Source organism: Sinocyclocheilus grahami, unplaced genomic scaffold, assembly GCF_001515645.1.
Source record: "Sinocyclocheilus grahami isolate Dianchi unplaced genomic scaffold, SAMN03320097.WGS_v1.1 scaffold1581.1, whole genome shotgun sequence".
NCBI classification, from domain to species: domain Eukaryota; kingdom Metazoa; phylum Chordata; class Actinopteri; order Cypriniformes; family Cyprinidae; genus Sinocyclocheilus; species Sinocyclocheilus grahami.
This window is the reverse complement of record NW_015506760.1, coordinates 107680-118206: the sequence shown is the minus strand read 5'-3', so window position 1 is coordinate 118206 and position 10527 is coordinate 107680. Positions and strand designations below refer to the sequence as shown.

Here is a 10527-nt window from a genome sequence, read left to right as displayed (position 1 = left end):
TGGACAGACACACTATGGAGCTCGGAGACCAGGGTTGCTGAGACGGGTATCTCTGGGACTGAGATGGTCTTGGGTGCTGACTCTGGCTAGGGCCGTTACATGAACCTCCGAGACTGCAATTATTTGAGGAGGAGCCAAGACCAAGAGCACTGGCACTGAGGAAGATGAGAGGTGAAGACTGAGCTCTGGCATTTGGACAGCTGTGGCAGGAACCTCAGGAATGGAGTGGCCATGATGGGAAAAACAAAAAGGGGCAACCAAAAGAAGTATGCACATATATACAATATGTACACATCCCTCCGGAAGCAGTACCGCCAGACGCAAATACTGCTTCCTCAAGCCAAGGCGCAAGACGCTACACAAGGCTTGCTCGCCCCGCAAGACGCAAAGGCGAGAGGAGGGATGGAAGCATCTCCCGCTACAGCCCGCAAGACACAAAGCTGCATGTGAGACGCCAACTGGAGTGGTCTTATGAGACGACCTGAAACAAAACACAAAAAAGAACAGGTTTGAGCTTTTGCTTCTTTCTCATGAGGACATTAATTCTTCATAGCTGATCTTAGGTTCACTACCTTAAACCAGTTGTGGGACTTAATTTGCCCCAGACCAAGTCTCCGGCTTGGTTTCTCGTGCAGGAGAGCCCTGAGGAGGTCACAGCATTCTGTGCAGGAAGAAGGGAAAGACATCTGATTACTACCTCACACTTCACATCAGCTCAATTTGATCATGTTATTCTAAGCTCTAAGATGTTTTGTATGATTCTGAATTATTATTTTTTTAGATGAAGTTCTCACCTTTTGACAGGCCGGGTTGGGACCAGCGCCTGTACTGCAGCAGGAACAGGTCATTGTCACTAGGGAAGCGTCCGCACAACAATTTGAACATCACAATCCCTAGTGACCAGACCGTCGCCGGCCCACCGTAGTATTTGCCCCTGCTGTGGTACTCTGGAGGGGAGTACGCTGCTGTGCCTGGAGGAGAGAGGAGTTTGTATGATGTGTAAGTTTGCATTAATACAGCATGATGGTTCTGTATCTATTAGAAGAAATTAATTTTATCATACATACCACGGTATGACTTGTACGGTGACCTCCTTAGAATGTCCCCGCATCCGAAGTCAATCAGCTTGACTTCGGATGTCTCCCTGTTTATTAGAAGGTTGTCAAGTTTGACGTCACGGTGGAGCACTCTGCGGAGGTGGCACATGTTTGTGGCGTGAGCCGCCTGCCACATGATCTGCCGTGTTTTCTCCTCGTCGAGGCTTCCACCGTGACGCCTGATGAACTCCACAAGATTCTCACAGGGAGAGGGACATTCGAGGATCATGACAAAGTGGTCAGGGTGGTCCGTCCAGTCCAGCAGCCTGATTATTTCTGGCACACTGTGACCTTTGTTCGCCAGGATGGTGAGGGCGATCTCTTTAGGAAGGGGGTTTGGATGATCAGGCTAGAAGACAGACAGTTCTTATGATGGTTAGATGGAGGTGGTTTTCCAAAATTTGCGTTCGATTTGTGTTAATGTTAATATGAGACATTTTATATTGTTTATAGTGCAATGTACTTACAATGAATATACACTCCGTGTGCTTGGTCTTCGTGACATATTTCAAAGCCACCTGATGAACAAAACAAAAAAATGAACTTAAGGTACACTAAAAGAGCAAAGGATGAGGATAATACAGGACAAACATTTTCTAGCTTGATAATGTGTTATTTATATTAACTGACTTTATGATCATCATCCAAACGTCTCCCTTCGTACACAACACCAAAACCACCTTTCCCCAGCTGATCGCCAATGGTGTAGCGACTGAAGATGTAGTCTATTAAAAGATAAAACCACATGAACTTTCAGTGACAGCAGTCTTGTGATGTGTCAAGCTGTATTTAACCTAAAACATTGAACTTATTTAACCTAAATCTTATTTCATATGAGTACTATTTCAATGACTGTATTTTAATTAATAGAGACTATATTAAATACTTTATCATATTTTAGTACATACATATAATTTTAGGCTATGTTTTAACATGTAAAGGAATAAAGATCTAATCATGGCCTTGATGTAGATTTTGGAATGTGTGCTGATGTGTATTTTTGATATTGTGTTTGGAGAATGATGAACTGCGGTCTTCTCTCAGAGAAAAATGTGTCTGGTAAGTTATGAGTTCACTTGTTTACTTTTATTGTTTCCTAAATATATATTTTTTCACATGTGTAAGAGCCAGGGTGTTAACACACAGATAAGTTAGTCGCGAGGTCTTTATCTCAGTATTACTGTAATTAAGGTGAATTTTAACCGAAAGGATGTTCATCCTATTTAGAAGTGTATTTTTCATGAATGTCATATGAAGCAAGTTGTTACATGTTCTGTTCTCTTTTGTTCACAAAATGTTAATTATATAGCTATACGTTTATGTTCTTATGACAATATTAAAAACTTAATCAAAGCTATATGAGATATATTTGTTTTCTTCTGTATTAGTGATGTTGTTGTGTTGGTTTGTGTGCCTTAGTGCCTCTGAAGAGCATCTCAGTGGAGGTTCTGGTTCAGGATCATGTAGCCACAGTCTCCTCCACTCTGCAGTATGTGAATGAGGAAGAGCGCCCCCTGGAGGCCTTGTTCGTCTTCCCTCTGCCTGCTGATGCTGCTGTCTGCCACTTCAGTGCCAAGATCGGAGAGCAGGAGATTGTGGCAGAGGTGCAGGACAGAGAAACCGTGAGTCCAAATACAAACCGCAACTCAGTTGCATATATTTTTACCAGTGGCGGGCCGTGCATTTTACACCTAGGCCTTCAGTGGTGTCCTACATGAATTAATCCCTCTCTTCATACCATCATAATGATGCCACAGCTATAGAAACCATAAATATTACACTGAAATGCAGTATAACAGGGCATTGCATCACAGACAGGTATCTCATGTAGAAAGAATGAATTCCATTACCAAAGCAAGAAACCCAATTAACACAATTCAACAAGTTGCCACAGCTGCACAACGCACATCATCTCTAGCTGAAGCATTAACCTTACAAAACAACACAAATACAGTCCACCCGATGTTCTTACAGACATTTATTCACTCAGATGTATTTCAACTTTGCAGACAGCATTGGTATAAAACAAATAAGGCGATTACATGTGTTTTAAAGTTGACCTAACATTTTAATGAACTCTTATGACTTTTCGTCTTCACGAGTCTCCCCGCCGGTCTGCCAGCACGCTGCAGGAGGAAAATACTATTAGCACAGCTTTAACGGGAAAGTGAGCAAGTAACTTAAAAATAATTCGTACAAGACAATGAAGAAAAGTGTATGAGGTATACGTGCCAATTTAACGTACCCCTAGGACTCTCATCTTCACGGCGCCGAGTCTCCCCGCCGATCTGCCTCTGTCAGCGGCGCTGCAGCCAGAGGAAAAGACCAGAAATCTGATTGGTTGAAGCAACGGTTCCATTGCCATTTATTTAAGCTAACAGATGCCTGCACTGTTGATTCTGAAGGCCTTAAGGCAGATTTCTTTGACCCTGGCAACACGATTACTGAAATATGATTGGATGAAAGCTCTAATAGAAACATACACTACTGGAAGCAGTGCAACCAAGAGAAAAGCTGAAATGAAGAGAACAGACTATTGGAATTGAATACACATTTATTGAAAAATATATGAAAACTAAGTCAGTGATTCTGATAGTGTTTAGGCCAGCAGAGAAGGCTTTGCTGACCCTGATGGCCCACCACTGATTTTTACTGTACATCATGTAACAAAACTGTATCCTGCAGGCGAGGGATCGGTATGATGACGCTGTGAGTTCGGGTCAGCAGGCGTTTCTGTTGGAAGAGAGTGCAGAGAGTCCTGATGTGTTCAGACTGAGTGTCGGGTGTCTGTCGGCGGGTCAGAATGCTGCCGTCACCATCATCTACGTCACCGAGCTCGCTGTGCAGGCCAACCACTCGCTGCGCTTCTGTCTGCCGGCTGTACTCAGCCCCCGATACACACCAGCAGGTACTACAGCAGCTCTGACACACACTTTATTAGAGCAGAGAAGCTGATTCTAACACACTCTGTGTGTGTGTGTGTGTGTGTGTGTGTGTCAGGTTCAGCTGCTGGTATAGTCTCAGAGATTTCATCAGGAGCTGTTCCCTACACGCTGACTCTCAGTGTTCATGTGAGCTCTCCAAAGCCCATCTCCAAACTAGAGTCCAACTGCACTCTGGGTCCTCTAGTGTTCCTCCACTCTGATCACACTCAGGCTACGGTACTGTGTGTCTTCATGTGTTTATCTGGATGTGTGAGCAGAGCAGTTTTTTTTCAGGTTCTCTGATAAAGGACCCAGTGGTCATGATAAGTTTGTACCCAGATTTCCCAGAAGAATTTATGAAATCACTGGCAACTCAAGGCGAGTTTGTTTTTGTGATTGACAGATCAGGCAGTATGGAAGACATTATGAATCGAGGGAAAGGAGCACAAATGTAGAAAGTACAAAGGTAAGATTTAATTAGTGCTTTTGCTCTGTTGATGTATATTCAGATGAGACACACTTTAATATCTGTCCATGTCTCTATAGGACACTCTGCTGTTAGTGTTGAAGAGTCTGCCCATGGGATGCTACTTCAATATCTATGGATTTGGCTCTGATTTTGAGTCCTTCTTCCCGTTAGTAACTAGATCTTCATTCATATATATTCAGTATTGAAATGTATCAGAGAAGATTTGATCTTTTTCTGTGTCTTTGCAGTCAGAGTGTTGAGTACAATCAGGACACAATGGATCAGGCTCTGAAGAGAGTGAAGGAAATGCAAGCAGACATGGGCGGCACAGAGATATTACAGCCTCTAAAACACATCTACAGTCAGCCCTGTTACCCCGATCACCCCAGACAGGTACGACACCTCAATGTGCACCTGACTTATTTACTGTAATTAATGATATTATGTACAGCTTGTCTTAACAGGAAGTGAGTCATTGTCAAACTTCAAAACTTCTTTGAAAAAACATGCACATTACACAGAAGTAGAGTGACAGATAAAGGAAACAGTAATTTTAGAGAAAAATATTTAGTGGTCGAACAACGTAAATTGTAAAGACCAGTGCTGATATCTTAGAGAGCAGGGTGGCTGATATAAAAGCCAATATATGAGTCTGGGTAAATTCTTTAAAATATCTAAAAACAGATTATTTAAAGCTTTGATCAAGTGGTTTGGCTTGAAGTCTGGCAACCTGTAAACTATAGTCTGCCCATTCTGGTATAAATTATTGCTTTATCTTCACTGATGGATAGGTGGGAAACACTAAAGAGGTGCTGGATCTGGTGAAAAGTCACGCTCACTCTCACAGGTAAAGCTCTGCTGGGTTTGATCTGTCCATCATTCATATCTTCATCACTAACAGTAACAGAGTTTATCGTGTCTTCAGGTGTTTCTCATTGGGGATTGGTGAGGGTGCGAGTGCCGCCCTCATCACAGGAATGGCCAGGGAGGGATCTGGTCACGCTCAGTTCATCACAGACACCGACCGCATGCAGCCCAAAGTAAAGCTCTCCACTGGATTTCACAGGCACAAATGTTTCCTAGTCAAATGTCTCAATGGTTTCTCTTTCTCTTCAAACTATATCAGGTGATGCAGTCGCTCAGGTTTGCGCTGCAGCCCGCTGTGCTTAATATCTCTATGGATTGGACCCTTCCAGATGATGTTACTGTTGACGCACTGTCTCCACCCATCAATGTGCTCTTCCAGGGTCAAAGGACACTCATTTATGCCCAACTTATTGATTAGATTTAATCAATTTAATGAGAATTAAAAACCAGTGTCTTTCATTTAGATTATTAAAATCTGCCTTTTCTCTTTCATAGAGTTCAGGAGGCTCTGTGGGAACAGTGACCGTCAAATACAGTCTTAAAGATCAACCAGTAACAAACCAGCTCCACTTCTGCCTGAAACCAACTGAGGAAACACAGTAAACACACACAAACACACATAGAAACATATTGAATTGGAATGACATCAACTGTTTGCTTTTCTAATCCAACAAATTTCCTCCATGTTTCTGCAGGTTGTCTATTCACCGGCTGGTGGCTCGGACCCTGATCCGTTCTCTGGAGCAGAAGGAGAGGTCAGGTGCGGCAGATGTTGAGGGCATCAGGAGCAGGATCGTGGAGCTCAGTGTTCAGGCAGGAGTGAGCAGTGTTCATACAGCCTTTATTGCTGTGAATAAAGACAGCAGACAGACTGTGAAAGGACCGCTGGTGAAGAGAAGAGTACGGACATGCGGTTAGTGAACTTTTGAAAACAAATTCCTCAGATATAAACTGTATATAGAAAATCCCAGGATGCCAGTATGTGGCAGTGGCTTTTGCATGATGAGCACCAATTACATTTTCTTCAATTTACCTATAATAACAGTATCTTAAAGATGGGGTAAGTGATTTCTGGTAGCCAATGTTGATATTTCAAATCACCAAAACAAACACGCCCCTACTCCAAAAGGGTCTCGCCCCTATTTTGATAGTTCCGCCCCACACATACGTACACAACCCAGGCAACGATAATGACACACGAGCATATTCAAGCAAAAGCCAGCATATATTAGTTCTGTGAAACAAAGCAAAACCAATGTTACTCACCTATTGAGAAGAAACAAAGCAACCTCGGCATCCGATCGCAGGCCTTCCCGCTCCTTGAGTTCTCTCCAGTGCACAGGTCCTACTTTCTTGCCTTATCGTAAGCCACCTTTTCTTCCGAAGATGTATTCCTCTTTTGTTTTGCTTTTTATCCGCCATCTCTATCTTTCTGTCATCGCTGGGCTCGGCTAATATCCGTCCTGTGCATTGAGTGCCCTCTCGTCCCCATCATAAGTAGACACGCCCCTTACTGCTGATTGGCTACATGTTTGTTTTGGTACTCGGCCTGACTCAGTTTTCTAAAGCGTTTCTGGTCAATGTTAATATCCCATGGGATAACTCAGCATTTGGGAAAGAAAACAGAAACAAAACAAATTAAATTCAAACAACCTCAATTCACACTTTCATGCCAATCTGTGAAACAACAAAATTACCCCCACTCAAAATAAATAACCAGAACCACAATCCACACAATACACAAACAAGAAGAAATAAACCAATAAAGTAAACCCTCCTAGCAGATAATAACCCTTGTTGGTCATAAGTGAATTGACAACAGATAATCAAAGGTGGCAGTAACCACGCACAGTACTCAAGAACACAGCACTCGCTCAAACACACACACACTCACACAAACATACGCTATTCATTCACTACAATGCGTGTGCACTTGAAGGAAGCCCAACGAATTCTCCACAGCGATGCACCATGGATCACATTACTAAACCACCACACAGAGGCAAAACATCAACGAACAGATTTCTGCAGTGCATTGACGGGTCCTCGGCAAAGGTGGTAAACGACCCACCAATCCTGCCTGGATCACGCTAAATAATCGAGCCACTGTTAATAGATGCCACTACTAAAAAAATAATGCGGCATCATCAATCAATATAATAACATACCCTAAAATGTGCTGATACGATTGGGCGTGGGCTGAGGGTTTTCAGAGTTAGAAAAGGATTTCCGCTTTATACAGGTCTGTATATCAGGTTGCTCTTGCGACACAAGAACATGCAGCTTGCATACCATGCTGGAGGAAAACGGAAGTAAAAGGAAATCCGCCTGTGAGCTTAACTTCTGCTCAGCTCCATCCACCCAAAGCAGAACCATCCCACTACTGCAAGAATGTGTTTGTGGTGTTTGCTGAGACAGCTGTCATGATATAACATCAGTTCAGTAACATTCACTGGAAATGACTGAGTGCCAAAAACAGCTCTTGTAACTCTTTTTATGGGTCCATTGACAAACAAAACCATACAAAAGCAAATAAAGGCTTTTGGCCTTTAAGATTACAGTAAAATAGTTCTTGGCTGAAGATATCCATATTAATTCATCCCTATTCCAAAGCTTTTCTTGTTTGTTAGTTCTGTTGGATGTGTCTGTTCTTGGCTCTTTCTCCAGATCTGAATTTGTTCTGAACATTGCTTTCTGCTCCACCAGAGCGCAGTATGCTAATGTATAGGTCAATGAGGGGTAAGTGCACCTCAATGTAAAATAAGTTTAATGAAAGAGTGAATTATGCAGTGTCAGTAAATGAACATACTTTCCAGAAGGCCAACAATTCACTAAAAATGTTTTTTTTATTGGTCTTATGAAGTATTCTAATTTGTTGAGATAGTGAATTGGTGTTTTTTTGTTAAATGTGAGCCAAAATCATCACAATTAAAAGAACCAAAGACTTAAACTACTTCAGTCTGTGTGCATTGAATTGATTTAATACACGAGTTTCACAATTTGAGTTGAATTACTGAAATAAATGAACTTTTCCACAACATTCTAATTTATTGAGATGCACCTGTATTATTCTTTAAAAATAGTATGTGAATGGTATTTTCCATGCTGATTGACTCAAAGTAGTATGCTACATTAAATTGAAGCATTCTGCTTCACACAGTTTAATACATGTGAGGTGTTGATTTGATCTCTTTAAGAAATTATTCTTTTCTACACAAGAAACACATGAGTCTGTTCCAACATTTTTCTTGTTTATCAGTTGGATGTCTGTTCTTGACTTTTTTCCTTTGCATTCTCTGTCTGTAGATGCACAAACTGCTCAGCCAGAGACCTCTGTATGTTCTAAGTGTAGGTCACTGCACATCAATGTATTATTAGTTATGTGAAAGAGTGAAGTATGTGACATTTGAAGAAATTATTGTTGATTATGATTAGTTTTTCTTTCAGTGTGATTGTTAATCTTTTTAAAACTAATCTTTACAGAAAACAAAAGAATGGTTACGTTCATACACAAACATGTTTGAAGTTAAACTTTCAGTAAATTAGAACAGCAACACAATGCTGAGACTATACTATTAAAGTAAAAAGAAGAATCTTCTCACTTTTATCATGCAATAAAAGGTCAAAAACACCATAAAATAGTCCAACTTCTTCTGAAGCCATATAATTCACTTACATTTTTTGAATTTCATAACATGATGTCCCTACATGTCAATATACATTTTATTTAGATAAAGTATGCTAGCTTTTGAAATTATACATTTTACATTTTAAATATATTTAAAGGAATATCACTTTGTGATACTTGATATCATATTCTCTCCATTCCACAATGGTCTGTGAAGGAGCATCATCTAGTGGTTCAGTTCAAAAAGGTATGAAGTCAAAAGGCACTTCCTCAAAGTAAGTTCTATTAAAACACAGTTTCTTGTTTTTCTTACCTGTATTTCCTCTGCTAACTTCTACTTACCTTGCCATTGTGGTTCTGTGAGTATGATTGATGTTTTATTTTGTATTTATTTTTTTTATTAATAGTTTGTGATGTTCCCCATTTGTGAAATGCTTTGGGTTGAAGTATCTGCTAAACGACTAAATGAAAACCTTAATTTCAAATATTGTTCTTTATTTCTGATTTGGAGCTTGTAGACCAGGTACCAATGATGGCACCCCCTGTGGCTGCTATAATGGCTTTTTAACGTCTTGTGCAGCTTCTGACAAGAAACCCTGGGTCTGGACAGACACACTATGGATCTCAGAGACCAGGGTTGCTGAGATGGGTATCTCTGGGACTGAGATGGTCTTGGGTGCTGACTCTGGCTGGGGCTGTTACATGAACCTCTGAGACTGCAATTATTTGAGGAGGAGCCAAGACCAAGAGCACTGGCACTGAGGACGATGAGAGGTGAAGTCTGGCATTTGGACAGCTGTGGCAGGAACCTCAGGAATGGAGTGGCCATGATGGGAAAAACAAAAAGGGGCAACCAAAAGAAGTATGTACATATATACAATATGTACACATCCCTCCGGAAGCAGTACCGCCAGACGCAAATACTGCTTCCTCAAGCCAAGGCGCAAGACGCTACACAAGGCTTGCTCGCCCCGCAAGAAGCAAAGGCGAGAGGAGGGATGGAAGCGTCTCCCGCTGCAGCCCGCAAGACGCAAAGCTGCATGAGAGACGCCAACTGGAGTGGTCTTATGAGACGACCTGAAATAAAACACAAAAAAGAAGAGGTTTGAGCTTTTGCTTCTTTCTCATGAGGACATTAATTCTTCATAGCTGATCTTAGGTTCACTACCTTAAACCAGTTGTGGGACTTGATTTGCCCCAGACCAAGTCTCCGCCTTGGTTTTTCGGGCAGGAGAGCCCTGAGGAGGTCACAGCATTCTGTGCAGGAAGACGGGAAAGACATCTGATTACTACCTCACACTTCACATCAGCTCTGTTTGATCATGTTATTCTAAGCTCTAAGATGTTTTATATGATTCTTAATTATTATTATTTTTTTTAGATGAAGATCTCACCTTTTGACCGGCCGGGTTGGGACCAGCGCCTGTACTGCAGCAGGAACAGGTCATAGTCACTAGGGAAGCGTCCGCACAACAATGCGAACATCACAATCCCTAGTGACCAGACCGTCGCCGGCCCACCGTAGTATTTGCCCCTGCTGTG

At 41.7% G+C, this 10527-nt stretch overlaps 2 protein-coding genes across 2 annotated transcripts in view; one reads left to right on the top strand and one right to left on the bottom strand.

The window, feature by feature from the left end:
- Positions 1-469: 469 nt before the first annotated feature.
- LOC107571339 (serine/threonine-protein kinase pim-1) lies at positions 470-1844 on the bottom strand. Its single transcript, XM_016257654.1, has 6 exons — positions 1728-1844; positions 1565-1615; positions 1068-1446; positions 795-971; positions 573-661; positions 470-481 (listed from the first exon to the last, which is right to left on the bottom strand). Exons 1-6 carry the CDS (start codon positions 1842-1844, stop codon positions 470-472), a joined length of 825 nt encoding a protein of 274 aa, XP_016113140.1.
- Positions 1845-2116: 272 nt separating this feature from the next.
- The window catches only part of LOC107571338 (von Willebrand factor A domain-containing protein 5A-like), a 13561-nt gene continuing 5150 nt past the window's right edge, over positions 2117-10527 (top strand). The window contains exons 1-14 of the mRNA XM_016257653.1: positions 2117-2156; positions 2517-2719; positions 3783-4005; positions 4098-4258; positions 4425-4487; positions 4568-4656; positions 4739-4883; positions 5282-5337; positions 5416-5530; positions 5617-5757; positions 5853-5956; positions 6053-6270; positions 8064-8096; positions 8664-8692. Of these exons, the coding sequence (XP_016113139.1) occupies positions 2117-2156; positions 2517-2719; positions 3783-4005; positions 4098-4258; positions 4425-4487; positions 4568-4656; positions 4739-4883; positions 5282-5337; positions 5416-5530; positions 5617-5757; positions 5853-5956; positions 6053-6270; positions 8064-8096; positions 8664-8692 (1620 nt within the window). The remainder of the gene's footprint in view (positions 2157-2516; positions 2720-3782; positions 4006-4097; positions 4259-4424; positions 4488-4567; positions 4657-4738; positions 4884-5281; positions 5338-5415; positions 5531-5616; positions 5758-5852; positions 5957-6052; positions 6271-8063; positions 8097-8663; positions 8693-10527) is intronic.

Excerpts from the sequence above, each read along its gene's own strand:
- LOC107571339 (XM_016257654.1), bottom strand. The coding sequence starts at position 1,844 with ATGTGGTTTTATCTTTTAATAGACTACATCTTCAGTCGCTACACCATT. Across the intron at positions 1,447-1,564 it reads ACACGGAGTGTATATTCATT|CCTGATCATCCAAACCCCCT; the intron begins GTAAGTACATTG and ends TCTGTCTTCTAG. Across the intron at positions 972-1,067 it reads ACCGTACAAGTCATACCGTG|GCACAGCAGCGTACTCCCCT; the intron begins GTATGTATGATA and ends TCTCTCCTCCAG.